This window comes from Euleptes europaea, chromosome 19, assembly GCF_029931775.1.
Source record: "Euleptes europaea isolate rEulEur1 chromosome 19, rEulEur1.hap1, whole genome shotgun sequence".
NCBI classification, from domain to species: Eukaryota; Metazoa; Chordata; class Lepidosauria; order Squamata; family Sphaerodactylidae; genus Euleptes; species Euleptes europaea.
The window spans coordinates 30,461,506-30,480,287 of NC_079330.1; the positions used below are offsets into that span (position 1 = coordinate 30,461,506).

The 18,782-nt window shown below is 49.2% G+C and overlaps 1 protein-coding gene across 1 annotated transcript in view; it reads right to left on the reverse strand.

The window, feature by feature from the left end:
• The window catches only part of TBX4 (T-box transcription factor 4), a 99,482-nt gene that overhangs the window by 22,269 nt on the left and 58,431 nt on the right, over positions 1-18,782 (reverse strand). The window contains exon 6 of the mRNA XM_056865248.1: positions 2,304-2,456. Within this exon, the coding sequence (XP_056721226.1) occupies positions 2,304-2,456 (153 nt within the window). The remainder of the gene's footprint in view (positions 1-2,303; positions 2,457-18,782) is intronic.

Genomic DNA, 18,782 nt, shown 5'->3' on the forward strand with positions numbered 1-18,782 from the left:
TTCTGGATCAGACCAAAGTTCATCTAGGACAGCATCCTGTTTCTGCAGCGGCAAACAGATTCCTCCAGAAGCTTACAACGATGCAAGAGGAAAAACTGGTGCTTCCTCCTCCCCCCCACCCCGCCTCCAGCATCTGGTAATAAGACGCCAATAGGCCTGTATGCTGGGAAGTTCTCTCAAGGCATCACAGCTAATAGCTGTTGATAGACTTATTCTCCTCCCCTACACTTATCTGTGCCTCTTCTGCAAGCCATGGAGACTCACGGTCATCACCACATTCCGTGGTAGAAAACTTTGTACATTAATCATGCGCTGGAAGAAGAAGTAGAGCCTTTCATCTCCTCTCAGCCTACTGCCAGTCAGCTTCAGTGGGTTGGGCCCACATTCTAGGATCATGAGAGAGTAGGAGAAATGTTCTACCCAATGACGTTGACCTACAGTCTTTAAATAGCAACTGCTCGGTTTCTGAGCCCCAATCTTCCTATACATACATACATACATACATACATACATACATACATACATACATATTCTGAGCCCCAGTCTCACACACACATAGGTTTGCCAGGTCCCTCTTTGCCACCAGCGGGAGGTTTTTGGGGCGGAGTCTGAGGAGGGCGGGGTTTGGGGAGTGGTGGGACTTCTATGCCATAGAGTCCGATTGCCAAAGCAGCCATCTTCTCCAGGGGAACTGATCTCTATCGGCTGGAGATCCGTTGTGATAGCAGGAGATCTCCAGCTAGTACCTGAAGGTTGGCAACTCTACACACACACATATCCTTACGAAAGACCACCATCTCCAAGGCTGCCTGTAGATAGGGTTGCCAGCTCCAGGTTGGGAACTTCCTGGAGAATTTGGGGGTGGAGCCTGAGGAGTGTGGGGTTTCGGGAGGGGCTTCAATGGTGTATAATCCACAGAGTCCACTTTCCAAAGCAGCCATTTTCTCCAGGGCAACTGTTCTCTGTCGCCTGGATCAAGTTGTAATCCCAGGAGCTCTCCAGCCACCACTTGGAGGATGGCAACCTGGAGGTTGCATCTTCCATTTAATTTGGGGGGTGGGGGTGGCAGCTCTGTAGGTTTCCTGTACCAGCCCCTTTGAGCCTGTGCCATCTGCAGCACTCCCTGATCCCCCGTACACCCATGATCTTCCCAGGGTTGTCATATCTTGTAACATCATTATCAGCCTTGTGCATGATGCCCATTGTTTCAATTCCTGAAAGGGTGATTTTGTCCAGTCCCCCCCCACACACACACACATAAGTACATTCACTGAGATGTACAATTCAAATTTCATGATTGCAGGGAAAAACTTACATGAAAGGAAAAAATGAAGGGAATGATGTCAGCTGCTTTGGGTCCCCAGCAGGGAGAAAAGCAGGAATTAAATGAAGACAATTACAGTAAAATAAATAAAAATACAGAGTATATGTGGTTTTGCGCCAGGCAAGACATCAGAGGAAAGTCAAGAGAGAATCCTATAAGGATAGCAGAAGATCTTAAAGCTGTAAAAGGGCTTTCTTCTGGCATCACAATGCCCATATGGTGTAGCGGTTAGAGTGTCAGACTAGGATCTGGAAGACTCAGGTTCGAATTCTCACTCTGCCATGGAAGCTAGCTGGGTGCCCTTGGGCCGGTTGTACACTCTCATCTTAACCTACCACCCAAGGGTGTTGTAGGATAAAATGGAGGAGAGACGATTGATATAAGCTGCTTTAGATCCCCATTGGAGAGATATAAAGTGGGGTATAAATTAAGGAAAATAAATAAAAAATTAAAATATATATGAGCCTTTGAAAGGGCCTGCTTCAGTGCAACAAGCTAGACAGGATGATGGAAGGGCCAGGGACAAACCAGTAGCACCTGGATGGTTCCCCCCCCCCCCCAAGTGGCGAGTGGATGGAAGATAAACTTCAGGAAAATGGCATGGTAGGGGGTGAGGGGAGAAACCACTATTCCCCCTGACCTACAACCGCAGTTAGAAGCCAGCCCACCCCTTATCACTGCACAGGAAACTCAGGAAATCTAGTTTGGTCCCCGACCAGACGTTTGCTCCATCTAGCTCAACAATGTCTGCTCTGGCTGCAACTCTCCAGGGTCTCAGGCAGACAGACGTCTTTCTCTGCCCTTCTGCCCAAGGTCCCTCTTTGCCACCGGGAGATGCCAAGGATTGCGCCCCAGGTGCATGACACTTTTACAGTCACCGTTTCCTATGGACGCTTAGAACAGAAGTTGTTTCCACCTCGCCACATTTTTTTAAAAAATAGAGAAATCAGATTTACTTTTGGACTTCTGGGCATCTTACCTTGTGGTTCTGATAGGAGGTGACAGAGATAAAAGATGTTTCAGGGAACACGTGCGTGCAGAAGGCCGTGTTCTTGGAGCCAAACGCGTTGTTTTCATCTGCTTTCACAATGTGCAGCCTTGGCTGGTATTTGTGCATCGAATTGAGAATGATCTAGGGAAATGGGGAGAGGGAAAAAGGCCATTAAGAATCAAAGAAAGCCTGTTCGACTGGACTAAGCCACAGGAGACAGGAAGGCAGTTTAAGAACAGTTAAGTTCAGCTGAGAGCTTTGTTTTTGAGGATGCTGTGGTTTGGTATGCACGTAAATATTAGCGAGAAGGACTCGAGGCCTGCAGCCAGACTCCGTGACTTCCTTCAAACAGTCAGCAAACGAACTTCCTCGACTTTCCCCTTTGCCGTTCCTCCCCTTGCGCCTCTCCCTGGGCACCTCCCCAGTTTTATTGATGCCATGTAATTTCTATCCTTCTTTTCTTCATGCATTGAACTCTAGACAGTGTACAGGGCAGGGGTGGGGGGAGGTCCAGAGATCACCTCCTCCAGTCATTGACCATACTGGATCCGGGTTCGCTTTAGCAAGGACGCTGCATCTTGGACCCATGCTTCCCCGCTCCAGCCTGTGACCCTCTTTCCATCCCTCATAGAATCGAAGAGTTGGAAGGGGCCATACTGGCCGTCCAGTCCAACCCCCTGCTCAATGCATGATCAGCCTAGAGCATCCCTGACAAGTGCTTGTCCAGCCTCTGCTTAAAGACTGACAGTGAAGGGGAGCTCACCACCTCCCGAGGTAGCTGATTCCACTGTCGAACAACTCTTACTGTAAAATTTCCCCCCTACTATCCAGCCGGTACCTTTCCGCCCTCAATTTAAACCCTCTTCTGCCAACAGGAACAGCTCCCTGCCTCTTCTTCCAACTCTCCTGTCTCAACACCTCCCCGTAGAGGTTGCCAATGCCAACCTCTAGGTGGGGCTTGGAGATCTCCCAGAATAACAACTGATAAAGATCAGTTCCCCTGGATAAAATGACTGCTCTGAAGAGTGGACTCTGGCATTACATCCTGCTGAGGTCCCTCCCCAAACCCTACCCTCCTCAGGCTCGACCCCTAAGTGTCCAGGAATTTCCCAACCTGGAGTTGCAGCCCTATGACTAGGGTTGCCAGGTCCCTCTTCTCAACCAACGGGATATTTTGGGGGCGGAGCCTGAAGAGGGCGGGGTTTGGGGAGGGGAGGGACTTCAATGCCATAGAGTCCAATTGCCAAAGCGGCTGTTTTCTCCAGGTGATCTGATCTCTATCGGCTGGAGAACAGTTGTATTAGCAGAAGATCTCCTGCTACTACCTGGCAGTTGGCAACCCTACCTATGACCCCCCCACACACACACACACATGCACACACACCATAACCACCACCGTCCAAATCAGGGCTGTGCCCAGCAGATCTCTTCCTTTAAAAGATGCCGGCAAGTCCTGTTCGCAGATCTCTCACCAGGGCTACCTGTAGTCTTGCTGGACCGTGAACTTCTAAAACTAGGTTCAGAGGCTGAGTAGCACCACGTGGGGAATTATGGGCCAGTTCACACATGTACGTGCACCACCACTGTATTGTTGAATGACAATCTGAACAGATTCTGTTCAGAAAGAAGAAGAAGAGCTGGTTTTTATATGCCGACTTTCTCTACCACTTAAGGGAGACTCAAACCGGCTTACAATCACCTTCCATTCCCCTCCCCACAACAGGCACCCTGTGAGGTTGGTGGGGCTCAGAGAGCTGTGACTAGCCCAAAGTCACCCAGCTGGCTTTGTGTGTAGGAGTGGGGGAACAAATCCAGTTCATCAGATTAGGGTTCGCTGCTGATGTGGAGGGGTGGGGAAGCAAACCCGGTTCTCCAGATCGGAGTCCACCACTCCAAACCACCACTCTTAACCATTACACCATGCTGGCTCCAATCCTTGGAAGTCAGGGCACCCCTGAAAAGGAGAGATCCAGTGATCCATGCCGGTCCCCTTCCACTCCTCTGCTTTAGCTATGTCTATACTTGATGCTGATGGATGGCCATGGCCTCGGGCGGGGAGGGGGAGGAAGAGGGGGAAAAAACCAAAAACAGAAGCCCATTCTTTTCTAGATGGATAAGGCTGCAGCATAACGGGGAGTTCGGCGCTTTAAAGCCCCTTCTCATCTGATTGCATATAACCCTGCCCACAGTAGCGGGCTGCATCTCATACCGTTTAAATGTAGTTTTTATTGATGACATTTTCCAGATCACGCAGGCTCACCCCTCTCCCTCCCAGAGCAGGAAGGAGAACCTTTGCGGCATTTTATCAGCCTGCGGTGGGATTCGCTTTAACTCTTTAGCTGCTGTGGGGTTTCAAGGCTTTGATTGCAAAAGGCGGGAAAAGCCTATGTTTTAAAGTTAGCCTGCTTTCCTTTCTTGGTTGTTGGAAGAAATAAAGTATTAGAAAAGGCTCCAAAGTTTGGCCACTGAAAGCGTCCATCATCGGTGCTATTAATTTGGTAGCTGCTTATTTACAGCCTTTTTTTTAAAAGTGAGAATTTTCAAGGTAAAAGCATGCCATCAGGATGTGTGATGCTTTGCAGAGTCATTTACATAAACAAAGACAGGTCCCTGCCCCCAAGCAATTAAAAGGTAAAGGTAGTCCCCTGTCCCAGCACCAGGTCATTCCTGACCCATGGGGTGACATCACATCCTGACGTTTACTAGGCAGACTATGGCCATTTATGCATGGGAGGTTTTGCCTTGGATTTGCCGCTGTCTAGATGCACATTTTCCCCATCCTAATTCTCAAAACTCTGCATGGGGGCTTAACTGTTGAGGTTTGAGAATTTGGATGGGAAAAGTGTGCATCTAAAGAGTGGCAAATCCAAGGTAAAACTTCCCATGTATAAATGGCCTATATTTACGGGTGGTTTGCCATTGCCTTCCCCAGTCATCTACCCTTTACCCCCAGCAAGCTGGATACTCATTTCACCAACCTCGGAAGGATGGAAGGCTGAGTCAACCTTGAGCCGGCTACCTGAACCCGACTTCTGTCGAGATCAAACTGAGTCAGGTCATGAGCAGAGCTTTTGACTGCAGTACTGCAGCTTCCCACTCTGCGCCATGGGGCTCTGGTCCCCAAGCAATTGGCACAATGTAAATTTTAATAGCAGAAGAGATAAAAGGAAGAGGAAGAAAGAGAAGAGTTGTAATGGATGACAGCGAGTACAGTTACTGGTTTAAGAGTGTAACATCCATCTCAGGTAGGGATGCCAGCCTCCAGGTGGGACCTGGGGATCCCCCGGAATTAGGGTTGCCAATCTCCAGGTGGTTAATGAAATAACAGCACCAGCTCAATTTGTTATATGCAAAATTATATACTTTACCCAAGTCAATAACATGACATATATGCAAACAAATGAATAAATAAATGAAAGACAGGTTACCTGTCTTTCATTTATTTATTCATTTGTTTGCATATATGTCATATTGACTTGGGTAAAGTATATAATTTTGCATATAACAAATTGAGCTGGTGCTGTTATTTCATTAACTTTAATTAACTTTGTTGAGTCAGCATACGTTTTTAATCTCCAGGTGGTGGCTAGAAATCCCCCGCTATCACAACTGATCTTCAGGTGATAGCTATCGATTCACCTGGAGAAAATGGCCACTTTGGAAAGTGGACTCTATGGCCCACTGAAGTCCCTCCCCACCCCAAACCCCGCCTTCCTCAGGCTACATCCCCAAATCTGGCAACCCTACCCAGAATTAAAGCTCATCTCCAGACTACAGAGATCAGTTCCCCTGCAGAAATGGATGCTTTGGAGGATGGACTCTGTGGCATTGTACCCCACTGAGTTCCCTGTCTTCTCCAGGCTCCACCTCCAAATCTCCAGGAGCTTCCCAATCTGGATCTGGCAACCCTATCCTCCACCCCCCACCAGTGGCCAAGGGGGACCTGGCCATCCTATTCTCAGAACAACAGTGCCATCCTAAACAGACTTACACCCTTCTAAGCCCATTGACTTCAGTAGATTTAGAAGGGTGTAACTCTGTTTAGGATGGCACTGTAATTCTGAGAGCTGGTGTAGCACAGTGACAATAGAATGAGTTGTGATTCAGGCTATTGACAGTTCAAACCTCACTTCAACCACAAACTCCACAGATTGCTTTAGAGAAGTCAGTCTCTTTGGCCTCAGGCGCAATCTGCCATAATAAAAGTGGCCTACTGAATAACAGGTGGTCTTGGAGAAAATGGATTATCTAGACCAGGGGTGGGGAACCTTTTTTTCCACAGAGGGCCATTTGGATATTTATAACATCATTCACGGGCCATACAAAATTATCAACTTAAAAATTAGATGACCAAGCACCAAGCAGGCAGCTGCCCCAGATACCACCCCCCCCTGGTGCGGGCAAGCAGGCAGGCAGGCATCCAACCAGTGGCACACCCGCCCACCTGGTGGCACAGGATGGTCTGTTGCACCAGCCGTGCATAGCCGTGCAGCTGCACGCCAGAGTTGCTCCTGCTCCGCATGGTCAGGGCCGGATTCTACAGCCGGCTCCTTTTACCTCCGCCTGCAGGGATGAAATGTGGACACACTGGCTAAGAACTCCCCCCACCACGCGCATTCTGGCCCTTCCCCCTTTAACCCCTCCATTGTCGCCACTTCGGCTCCCAGCCCTCTTGTAGTACAGAGGGAATACGTTTCTCCACGGCCCGGGGGAGAAAGGGTTAACACAGTTTCTTGGGCGGTCCTAACAGCTCCATAGCTAACGACTCTTCTGCAAGGGGGGGGAAAGGTTCCTTTTCTCGGCAAAACAAACTCACATCTGCCTTGAACCGAGGCTATTCCTGTCCGCGGGAGGGGGCAGATCATCAGTCTTAGATCCTTCTGAGCTAGAGATCTGCCAGGACCCACGAAGGGCCAGACCAAATGATTTCGCGGGCCTTAAACGGCCCCCAGGCCTGACTTTCCCCACCCCTGATCTAGACCCATTTCGATCTGGCTTTGGGCCAGAAACAGTCTTGGTCACTCTGACTAGGGTTGCCAGGTCTGTCTTTGCCACCGGTGGGAGCTTCGTTGTGGTAGGGCTGGGGGGGAGGGGGTGATCACCGCAATAACGTCACTTCTGGGGTAAACCCAGAAGTGATGGGGATGCTCTAGCACATTCCTCAAAAACTCTATGGAAACCATAGATGTTAATCCCCCCCCTTCAGCTGGCCCACCCATTGGCCAACTGAGGGGCAGCGGGCAGCCCCCTTAATTGGCAGGCAATTGCCCGCTATTACCCGGTATCTGGCCACCCTAACTCTGTCTCTGACTGATTATCTTTGCCAGGAGATTGAAGGGGGAGGATGTCCCTGTTGATTCTCCTGGACCTCTGAGGGGCTTTCGAGACTATTGACCATAGTATCCTTCTGGAGAGGCTGCCTGGCTGGGAGAAAGTGGCGCTGTTAGGGTTGCCAGGTCCCTCTTCGCCACCAGCAGGAGATTTGGGGGCGAAGCCTGAAGAGGGCAGGGTTTGGGGAGGGACTTCAATGCCATAGTGCCCAATTGCCAAAGCAGCCATTTTCTCCAGGGGAATTGATCTATGTCACCTGGAGTTCAGTTGTAATAGCAGGAGATCTCCAGCTAGTACCTGGAGGTTGGCAACCCTAGGCACTGTGCTTTGGAGGTTCTGCTCGTACATGACCAGTCGATTCCAGAAGGTGGTACTGGTACTGGGTTTACCCCCGGAAGTGCCACATCGCGACTGGATGCTTTAGCACTCAGACCCCCCCAAAACGATACCGTCATGATGCGGTGCTTCTGGGGTAAACCCGGAAGTGATGTAATTGCATTGCATGTGGCTGCAATCGTGGGATCGCCGCCCCACCCTCACCCCCAAAACCTCCCGACGGTGGAGAAGGGGAACCTGGCAACCCTAGAAGCGAGTTGCTATATGCAGATGACACCCAGCTCTTTTTCTCCTTAACAGCTAAGCTGGGTGGGTCTGTAAAAGCCCTGAATAGGTGCCTGGAGATGGTAATGGGAGGGATGAGGAGCGATAAACTGAAGCTCAATCTAGACAAGGCTGAGGTGCTGTTGGTCATTGGAGAAGCTACTTGGGGACTACAGAGCCAGTATGTCTTGGAGAGGGCTGCACTTCCCTGGAAGGAGCAGGTTCACAGCTTGGGGGTGCTTAGGGTTGCCAACCTCCAGGCAATAGCTGGAGATCTGGTATTACAACTAATCTCCAGCCGATAGAGATCAGATCACCTGGGGAAAATGGCCGCCTTGGCAATTGGACTTGGCAATTGGACCCTCCCCTCTCCAACCCCCCCCCTCCTCAGGCTCTGCCCCCAAAACCTCCCACTGGTGGCGAAGAGGGACCTGGCTATCCTAGGGATGCTAATGGATTCTGGCCTATTGCTGGAGGCTCAGGTCTTCTCTGAGACACGTAGTGCCTTTTATCAGCTCCAGCTCAATTGCCAGCTACGGCCATTCCTCAAAATGAGGGCTCTGCTCACAGTGCTCCATGCTCTGATCACATCCAAATTAGATTACCATAATGTGCTTGGGGTCAGCTGTGACTTGACGGCAACAACAAAAAGTGCTCTACGCAGGACTGCCTTTGGAAACAGTTCGAAAACTCCAGTCATCCAAAATGTGGCATCCAGGCTTCTGTCAGGGGTTGGTTACAGGGATCATATCAGGTGCTGAAAGATCTGCACTTGCCCACTTATACTTATTTTCTGACAACTCCTCGTCTTTCTAGAGCCTTCTGTTTAGCTAGACTGAATGCTAACCCCTCTATGGTTATGCAGGGCAGGATTTTGAATATACCATACCCAGACAAGACCTGTCCTTGCTCTTCTGGCTCTATTGATTCATTAGCTCATGCCCTCTTGGAATGGTGCTTTTATGAGGAACTCCGATCACGTTATATCTCTCCCCTTTTAACATATAAATCTAATGCCTCTGTCTCTGACATAATGCCTTTTTTACTAAGCGATAGGGACCCCAAGGCTACATTGTCAGTGGCAAGATTTGTTTCCGTCCTTACATCCCTCAAACATTAGATTTACGCTGCTCAAGATCAATGGATCAAGGAGCTTCTAAGGGATAAAGATCTGTTTCCAGGCACAACTCAAAGCGCTGATCCTTACCTTTAAGGCCCTAAATGGCTGGAGGCCAGGACACCTGAAGGAGTGTCTCCTCTCACACTGCCCACCTGGCCAGTTAAGATCTGCCTCTCCAGCCCTGCTCTCTGTACCCCCGGCCTTCAGAGGTGAAATGGGCAGGGACTAGAAACGGGGCATTTTCTGTGATGGCCCCTCGCCTTTGGGATGCCCTCCCCCTTGAGGCTCCCCTGTTGCCTCCTTCACTTTCTTTTAGGTGCCAGACTAAAACACGTCTTTTTAACCCAAGCTTTCAATTAGGAGTTTTATCTTATCAACTTTAAAACAGTTTGCTTCTGTCTTATGGACAGTTTTTATGCCGCTTGGGTTTCGATGGCTTGTGTTTTAACATTGTAGTTTTTAATTGTAACCTGCCTCAAGCAGGACTCTCAAGAGGCAGTGCAGAAATATTCTAAATACATAAATAAATATGCATGTAGTGCTTTGAACGCTGAAAGCGCTAGACACATCCTAAACATTTTTTAGTAGTTCTGCGAGAGCGAAGAAGGGTAGGAGGGGAGATGCCTGACGGAAAATTCTTAGACCTTCACCAAACTACAATTTCTCAAAACTGTGTCCAAAGTAGCCATGACTGTTAAACTGGTGGAAAACCGTATTAAAAGTCTGGAGGTTAGATCTGTCCCTGGGTTTTGGTGTACTTGTTGATGAAGATCAATCAGGATGAATTTTAAATCAGAGCGGGTATTTTTTTTTTTGGGTGATGGTGGAATCCTCCTACATAGCTGAAGGTGCAGCCTTCAATACAATCCTGCAAATAATTTGGCACCTAAGGCCCTGCCTGTGTGCTAAGGTTGCCAAGTCTAGCTTGGGAAATTCCTGGAGACCTCAGCAAAGTATTAATGCCCTAGAGCAGGGGTGTAGAACTCATTTGTTACAAGGGCGATATATGACAAAAATTTCAAACTTTATAGAAGACACAGGCAAAGCCAATTAATTATATTATTTTTTACTTTATTTTTTTACTTGAAATACAAATATGCTTAAAACAATAACACTCTTACAGTATTTTCTTTTATTTAACATTCTTTGATAATTGATACCTCCAGGTTGTGAAACACCTGGAGATTTTTTTTTGGGGGGGGGTGGAGCCTGAGCAGGGTGGGGTTTGGAGAGGGGAGAGACTTCAATACCATAGAGTCCAATTGCCAAAGCCGCCATTCTCTCCAGGGGAACTGATTTCTATTGCCTGGAGATCTGTTATAATAGCAAGAGATATCCAGCCAGCACATGGAGGTTGGCAACCCTAGGACTGGGGAAGGTGGCTGCCTCGGCTGGTGAGCCCACAGCGGGCTTGCCAGCCCAAATCGGGGGCGGGGGGGAGATGCCACAGCTGGCTCACAGGCCGGATAAGAGCCTTCCGGGCCTTATGTTTGACACCTGTGCCTAGGGTTGCCAGGTCCCTCTTCGCCACTGGCGGGAGGTTTTGGGAGCGGAGCCTGAGGAGGGCGGGGTTTGGGGAAGGGTGGGAGTTCAGTGCCATAGAGTCCAATTGCCAAAGCGGCCATTTTCTCCAGGTGAACTGATCCCTATCGGCTGGAGATCAGTTGTAATAGCAGGAGATCTCCAGCTACTACTTGGAGGTTGGTAACCCTACCTGTGCCCTAGAGTCTACCCTCCAAAGCAGCCATTTTCTCTAGGGGAACTGACCTCTGTCATCTGGAGTTCAGTTATAATTCCAGGAAGTCTCCAGGGCCCACCTGGTGGTTGGCTACCATCATGTGTGCCCAAATATTAGCTTAATCAGAAAATTCACTAGGGTTGCTTCCACACAGTTTGCTTATTTATTTACTTAAACCATTTTATGCCATCTTTCCACTCAAATAATATAAAAATAATTCCGTAAAAACATATAAACACACACACACCAAATCTAGGGAGTTCTTGCTCTGCCTTGCCTCCCCATTGATTCCTCTGGGGGTTTCTGCATGACATTGTCATCTGTCATGTGCCTTCCAGATGTGAGTGAGGGAAGTGTCAGGTGAGAGGGGAAAGAATAGGATTTTGCTAGGGTTGCCAGGTCCCCTCTGTCCACCGGCAGGGGATGAGGGGTTAGGGAGGGTTGCCAGCTCCAGGTTGGGAAACTCCTGGAGCTTGGAGGTGGAGTCTGGGGAGGGCAGGAACCTCAGTGGGGTACAATGCCGTACAGTCTACCCTCCAAAGCATCCATTTTCTCCAGGAGAACTGATCTCTGTAGTCTGGAGATGAGCTGTCATTCTGGGGGATCCCCAGGTCCCACCTGGAGGTTGGCATCCCTAGGACTTGCCCCCTGGAGAGTCTGCGTTCTGCTGCAATTGCCTTTGCATTCACAGAGGCAAGGAGATGAAGTCGGGAAACAGCCCCTATGTGGGATCGACCTCAGCGGCCCTGGGAATTTGTGTTCTACGTCATCAGAGCACAAAAAGGGGTGCTTCTGGAAGCTCCCAACTATGTTTGTCCCTAGGTGCCTTGAAATGTGGAGGCTCTAAGTATCTCTTGGGCTGAATTCTGATTTTGTGAACTTAGGCAGTTCATGAGAAGGAGGGCAGGAAGGTTTGCATCAGTGTTTGGCTCTTGGGGCTAGGGTTGCCAAACTCCAGGCAATAGCAGAAGATCTCCTGCTATTACAACTGATCTCCAGCCGATAGAGATCAGTTCACCTGGAGAAAATGGCCGCTTTGGCAATTGGGCTCTATGGCATTGAAGTCCCTCCCTTCCCCAAACCCCCGCCCTCCTCAGGCTCCGCCCCAAAAATCTCCTGCCCATAGCGAAGAGGACCTGGCAACCCTACTCGTGGCCCTTTCTTGGATGCCCAGGGCAGTGCCGATCGCCACTTTGGGGTCAGGAAGCAATTTTCCTCCAGGCCTGATTGGCCAGGGATCCTGGAGGGTTTCCCCCCCATCATCTGGCCGTGGAATAGGGGTCATTGGGGGTGTGAGGGGGAGGTAGTTGTGAATTTCCTGCATTGTGCAGGGGATTGGACTAGATGACCCTGGTGGTCTTTTCCACCTCTATGAGTCTATGATTCTATCCTCATCTTAAAGGCAGATTTTTTTTTCATAATCGCTCAACGCTTGCAAAGCAGTTTTCCCACTAAAAACTCTTATCAAACTTGCATTACACTTTTGCACCTCTGCTTCTTGCTTGTTCTCCTCCTCGCCCCTGCTTCTTATAACATGTGAATGGTCCGAAGCAAAGTTCCGGCAGTTCCCAAGCAGCCCCGGGAGAGTTAGGCGCCCAAATCCCATTTGGGTTTTACTCCTTAAGCCGCTTTGAAGACCTCGAACTGAAGTCTCCAGCTCCATCCGTTGCTTGCGCTACTTTGAGCACAGAAGGCGCCTTGAGGAGCAAGTAACATTAAAACAAAAACACAGCCCTCCAGGTTGCCTGCCTATAGTCAATATAACTGAGAGAAAGGGAGGTGTCCAGCCCAAAAGGATATTTTACAGAGACTCCAAAAGGCACAAGTGTGACCCATAAAGCTGTCTAAGGTTTTGGGTTTGCGCCACTTGGCGGGAGACGCAGAGGGGGAAGGGAGATCGATGGGAACTCCATTTCAGCCGCCCCAGTGTGCCTGTGGACTCCTGCACACCCCATCCCACTGCAGCCGATTACAAATTTCACAGCTATCGAGGGATGGGGGCTTGCGAGCTAGGGGCTAATGCCAAAGAACCTCGTGAAAAAGCTTAGCGTGGTGTGTTTTTGCAGCCCAGCAACCATGAAAAGAAAGTGGTTTGGGAGTTGCAAGAGTAAAACGTGATTAACAGAGCAGTGAGAAATTTGCAGCCCTGAAATAAAACTTGATTTAGGGTAGGCCTGCGCAGGCCCACATTTACCGTAATGTCGGATGTTAGTTAGTAGTCATTGGACTCTTCCCACAGGGACTCGGTTCTCTCCCCATTTGTCAAAATCATCCCTAAATTAAACCCTTCTGTCAGGCAAGTGAAACTCATAAGAACATAAGAAAGGCCCTGCTGGATCAGACCAAGGTCCATCAAGTCCAGCAGTCTGTTCACACAGTGGCCAACCAGGGGCCTCCAGGAAGCCACAAACAAGACGAGTGCAGCAGCACCATCCTGCCTGTGTTCCACCGCACCCAAAATAATAGGCATGTTCCTCTGATACTAGAGAGAATAGGTATGCAGCATGACCAGTATCCATTCTAACTAATAACCATGAATACCCCTCTCCTCCATGAATATGTCCACTCCCCTCTTAAAGCCCTCCAAGCTGGCAGCCATCACCACATCCTGGGGCAGGGAGTTCCACAATTTAACTATGCGTTGTGTGAAAAAATACTTCCTTTTATCTGTTTTGAATCTCTCACCCTCCAGCTTTAGCAGATGACCCCGTGTTCTAGTATTATGGGAGAGGGAGAAAAACTTCTCCCTGTCCACTCTCTCCAAACCATGCATAATTTTATAGACCTCTATCATGTCTCCCCTTAGTCGCCTTCTTTCCGAGCTAAGTAGCCCTAAGCGTCCTAACCGCTCCCCATAGGACAGTTGCTCTAGTCCCTTAATCATTATGGTTGCTGGGACTCAGTGGCTGGGAAGCCATGATCAGATACCCCTAGGCTTGTCAACCTCCAGGTTAGCCTTACCATATGCCTAAGGTTGTCAACCTCCAGGTAATAGCAGGCGATCTCCTGCTAGTACAACTAATCTCCGGCCGCTAGAGATCAGTTCCCCTGGAGAAAATGGCCGCTTTGACAATTGGACTCTATGGCATTAAAGTCCTTCCCCTCCCCAAACCCTGCCTTCCTTAGGTTCTGCCCCAAAAACATCCCGCCAGTGGCGAAGAGGGACCTGGCAACCCTACATATGCTTGGTTCTGGCGGGCAATTGCCTGCCAATTCACTGGGCTGGATGCGGAAGTCAGGCTGCTTCTAGTCGATGGTGATCCCACGCATGCGCGGAGTGATGAGGTCACTTCCGGGTTTACCCCAGAAGTGCCGGGACTGCGATGGGTACACTCTTGAATGGACCCAAAAACTCTGTTAGTGGAGTGGGCTAGAGCATCCTGCGCAATGCTGACGCTTTCAGGGTAAATCCGGAAGTGACGTCATTGCATGCGTGCGGGATCATCGCCCCCACCCCCACCAAGCTCCTGCTGATGCGGAGAGGGGACGCGGCAACCCTATTCCAGGTGAGGCCTGGAGTTCTTCTGGAATTACAACTTGTCTCCTGACTACAGAGATCAGCAGTTTCCCTGGAGAAAATGGCTGCTTTGGAGGGTGGACTCTATGAGGTCTCAAAGTCTGCCTCCCCCATATCCCATCCCACCCCCCAAATCTCTAGAAGTTTCCCATCCCAGAGAGGACAATCCTAGATACCCCATTGTTTAAAAAAGCTAATGGCAGCCATGTGGGTGCCCCAAATCAGGGCCCCTGGCATCTGGGTTTTGAGTAGGGTTGCCAAGTCCCTTGTCATCACCAGCTGGAGTTTTGGGGGCAGAGCCTAAGGAGGGCGGGGCTTGGGTTTGGGGAGGGACTTCAATGCCATAGAGTCCAATGGCCAAAGTGGCCATTTTCTCCAGGAGAACTGATCTCTATCGGCTGGAGATCAGTTGTAATAGCAGGAGATCTCCAGCTACCACCTGGAGGTTGTCAACCCTAGTTTTGAGCTCCAGCTTGGGAAATTCCTGAAGATTTGGAGGCAGTACACAGGAAGGGTAGACATTGGGGAGGAGAAGGAGCTCCACAGGGATGTGATGCCATACAGTCCACCCTCTGAAGCTTTTGTTTCCTTCAATGGAACTGGTCTCTGTAGTCAGGAGATCAGTTGCAATTCTGAGAGAACCCCACCTGGAAGGTGGCAGCCTCCTGTCTATGTGGACCAAACAGCAATTGCCCAGAAGTGTGATTTATAGCAGGAAATCAGCACAGCAGAGAAAGTTAAGGCTCCTGCCTGTAAAGATGTGACCCATAATCCAATTCCCTCTCCCACAATGGCTAGTAGTTTTTCTAAAGAATGCAGATCTGATCATAAATGTCCTACCATCCTATCTAATTGCATCTTTAGATTTCAGTCTTGCACATGTACTTTTGTGGAGATGAAAAGAAAGAGTTGAAGATAGTTTGAAAGAAGTTAGAAGAAAAGTTGGTTTTTATATGCCAACTTTCTCTATCACTTAAGGAAGGATCAAACCGGTTTACAATCACCTTCCCTACAACAGACACTCGGTGAGGTAGGTGGGGCTGAGAGAGTGTGACTAGCCCAAGGTCATCCAGCTGGCTTCATGTGGAGGAGTGGGAAAACAAATCCAGTTCACCAGATTAGCCTCCACAGCTCAAGTGGAGGAGTGGGGAATCAAACCCGATTCTCCAGATTAGAGTCCACTGCTCCAAACCACTGCTCTTAACCACTACACCATGCTAGCTCTCATGCTGGTTATTGCTATTCATGGAATCCCTCTCATTTTTACCCTGCCATTCCAAGGGGTGGAGGATATAGCCCAAATTCATCAGATCTTGGAAGCTAAGCAGGGTCAGTACTTGGACGGGAGATCACCAAGAAAGACACTGCAGAGGAAGACAATGGCAAACCACCTCTGCTTCTCACTTGCCTTGCTGGGGTTGCCTAGTCGGTTGTGACCTAACAGCGCTTACGTGTGTACATATTCTTCCAGGGAGCTCACAGCTCAGAACCTCCATGTGCAGACCCAATCTATCTCTAAACAACAGATCCTGGGTACAAACAACAGGGGAGGCCCATCACCTTCAAATGTTGCCTTTGGGCTCCTTGAAGGCATCTGACTGACCACCATATAGGGTTGCCAGCTCCGGGTTGGGAAATACCTGGAGATGTTGGGGGTGGGGCCTCAGGATGGCGGGGTTTGGAGATGAGAGGGGATTCAATGCCATAGAGTCCAATTGCCCAAACGGCCATTTTCTCCAGGGAAACTGATCTCTGTCACCTGGAGATCAGTTGTAATAGCCAGAGATCTCCAGCCACCACCCGGACGCTGGCAACCCTACTACCATAGGAAACTGAGGGGCCTTTGGTCAAATCCAGCTGAGGAATCCTAATGCTTTTCCCCTATAAATGGATGGCCTCAACAGACTTTACTCAGGGAAGGCAAACGACCATCTTTCTCTTTAAAAATGCTTCCCGGTGAGTATCCCGAAAGAAGGAAGCGCGAGATGCCTTTGGACCTTTACCTGTTAAGCCACCTGCAAATGTGTTTGTTACCATAGATCACGTTCGGTAATTTTTAATAACCAAATGTTACGGCTCAGTTCCAAGGGAGTATTGTGCGGAATCACCAGGAAGGCGACTTGTGAAGCTTTTCAGCACACGCGGAGGCAGTTAAAGAAGTAAGCGAATGTCCCCCCACAACGACATCATGGGAAAATCGCAAATGGTTCTGGAAGCGGAGCTTGCCAGCCCTTTCCAGTAAGAGAGAGCCTGCCAGAATCCAGCGGCTTCCTTGGCATTCGCAACTGAAGGTGGCTATACAGAGTGGCCGGGAATTATGCCATTTCTTTTTTGCGAGCAGGCTCATCAGTCCAATCTTGCACTCTGGGAGAAGCCGGCCTTCGGTCTAAAACGCATGGTCACTTAGCCCAGTTCCAGCCCAGTTCCAGCCCCGTTCCACCCAGGATCGAATGAACCCGCATTACCTGGAATGAGCAGGGACTAAACTGTGCAAATGGATCCATGTAAACAGAAAATGTGGGTTCCTGCTGAGTAAAAAGCTCCTGGTGATTGGTCCTTTCGAATTGACTAATGGAGGCTTCCCGTCTGGTTGCGAAGATTTGATCCTGGGTGAAACTGGGATTCCAACTGGGCTGGAATGGGGCTGGAACTGGGCTAAGTGACCATGCATTTTAGACCTTCCTATCAGGGGCTCAGAGTTCGAGAAATCTCAGAACAGATGGAAATGTTGATTAGAGATGACATCACTGTGTTGTTGCCAACCTCCAGGTACTTGCTGGAGATCTCCTGGGATCACAACTGATTTCCAGCTGATAGCGATCTGTTCCCCTAGAGAAATCGGCTGCTTTGGAAGGTGGATTTTATAGCATTATCCTCCGTTGCAGTCCCTCCCCTCCCCAAACCCCGCCCTCCTCAGGCTCTGCCCCCAAAATTTCCAGGTATTTCCCATCCCGGAGCTGGCAACCCTTATGTGTTGTGCCAAGCAAAGAGACAACCATGTTCTGGTACCACCGTTTTGTGGGCTGTGCCTTAGCAGATGGGTGGGGTCAAAATGACAATATTGGGTCTGGCTGGCAAGAAGCAGCCTACAAAGGTGTTGCTTCGGGGTGCGCCACTGCTGTTTGGGGAGAGCCCCTGCTTGTTTCCCACCTGCTCAACCTGTATATATACATATTTTGTCAATAAATAGATAATACAAAGACCAGCTCAAAACTCTAGTATTTCCTCTCCATGAGCAAACTGACCCTTTGAAGATACCTTGGAGCTTCCTACAATTTGTAGCAATTTGGAGAACAGAATAAGATTTCTTCATTGAGGTGGTTTTTCTGTACGAAGCTTTTTGAGTTACACAGAATTCTTCATGAGGCGAAATGGAAAGGTGTCCAGATGGACATTAGAGGCGTGTTAGGAGAGAGACAGCATGGTGTAGTGGTTAAGAACGGTGGTTTGGAGAGCTGGACTCTGATCTAGAGAACCAGGTTTGATTCCCCACTCCTCCGCATGAGCGGCGTACACTAATCTGGTGAACTGGATTTGTTTCCCAACTCCTCCACATGCAGCCAGCTGGGTGACCTTGGGCCAGTCACACTCTCTCAGCCCCACCTACCTCACAGGGTGTCTGTTGTGGGGAGGGGAAAGGAAGGTGATTGTAAATTGGTTTGATTCTTCCTTAAGTGGTAGAGAAAGTCAGCATCTATAAACCAACTCTTCTTCTTAACCTCCCCCTCCCCCTCATCTTTCCTCATAAATCAATTTCTTTGATCACAGATGGATTACAAAGTCAACATTTCTGGCCACAACCTTTGAAACAACTTCTATTGAAAAGTGGAAGGTGTTCTGTGTTCCGAATCTCAAGATGTCCATACTTTTGACCAGGGGTCACTTGGTTCCCCTTAACACAAATGATCCCTAGTGCTGCTATAAAACGTCATCGCTTTTGAGTAAAAAATTTGGGGAACTGTATTAAGAGAGTTCCCAGGTTCTCCGAAGGCATCAGGTGTCACACAATACAAAGGTTGCCAAGGCAATCCCCCCTTTTATACAAACCGATAGGGGCATGCAAGCCCCATAATTTTATTGCTTCTAGGGAATCATATAGCTGAGCTGTAATCCCCTTTCCCAACATTACTCTCTCCTTTTCTAATGAGCAAGCCATACCCT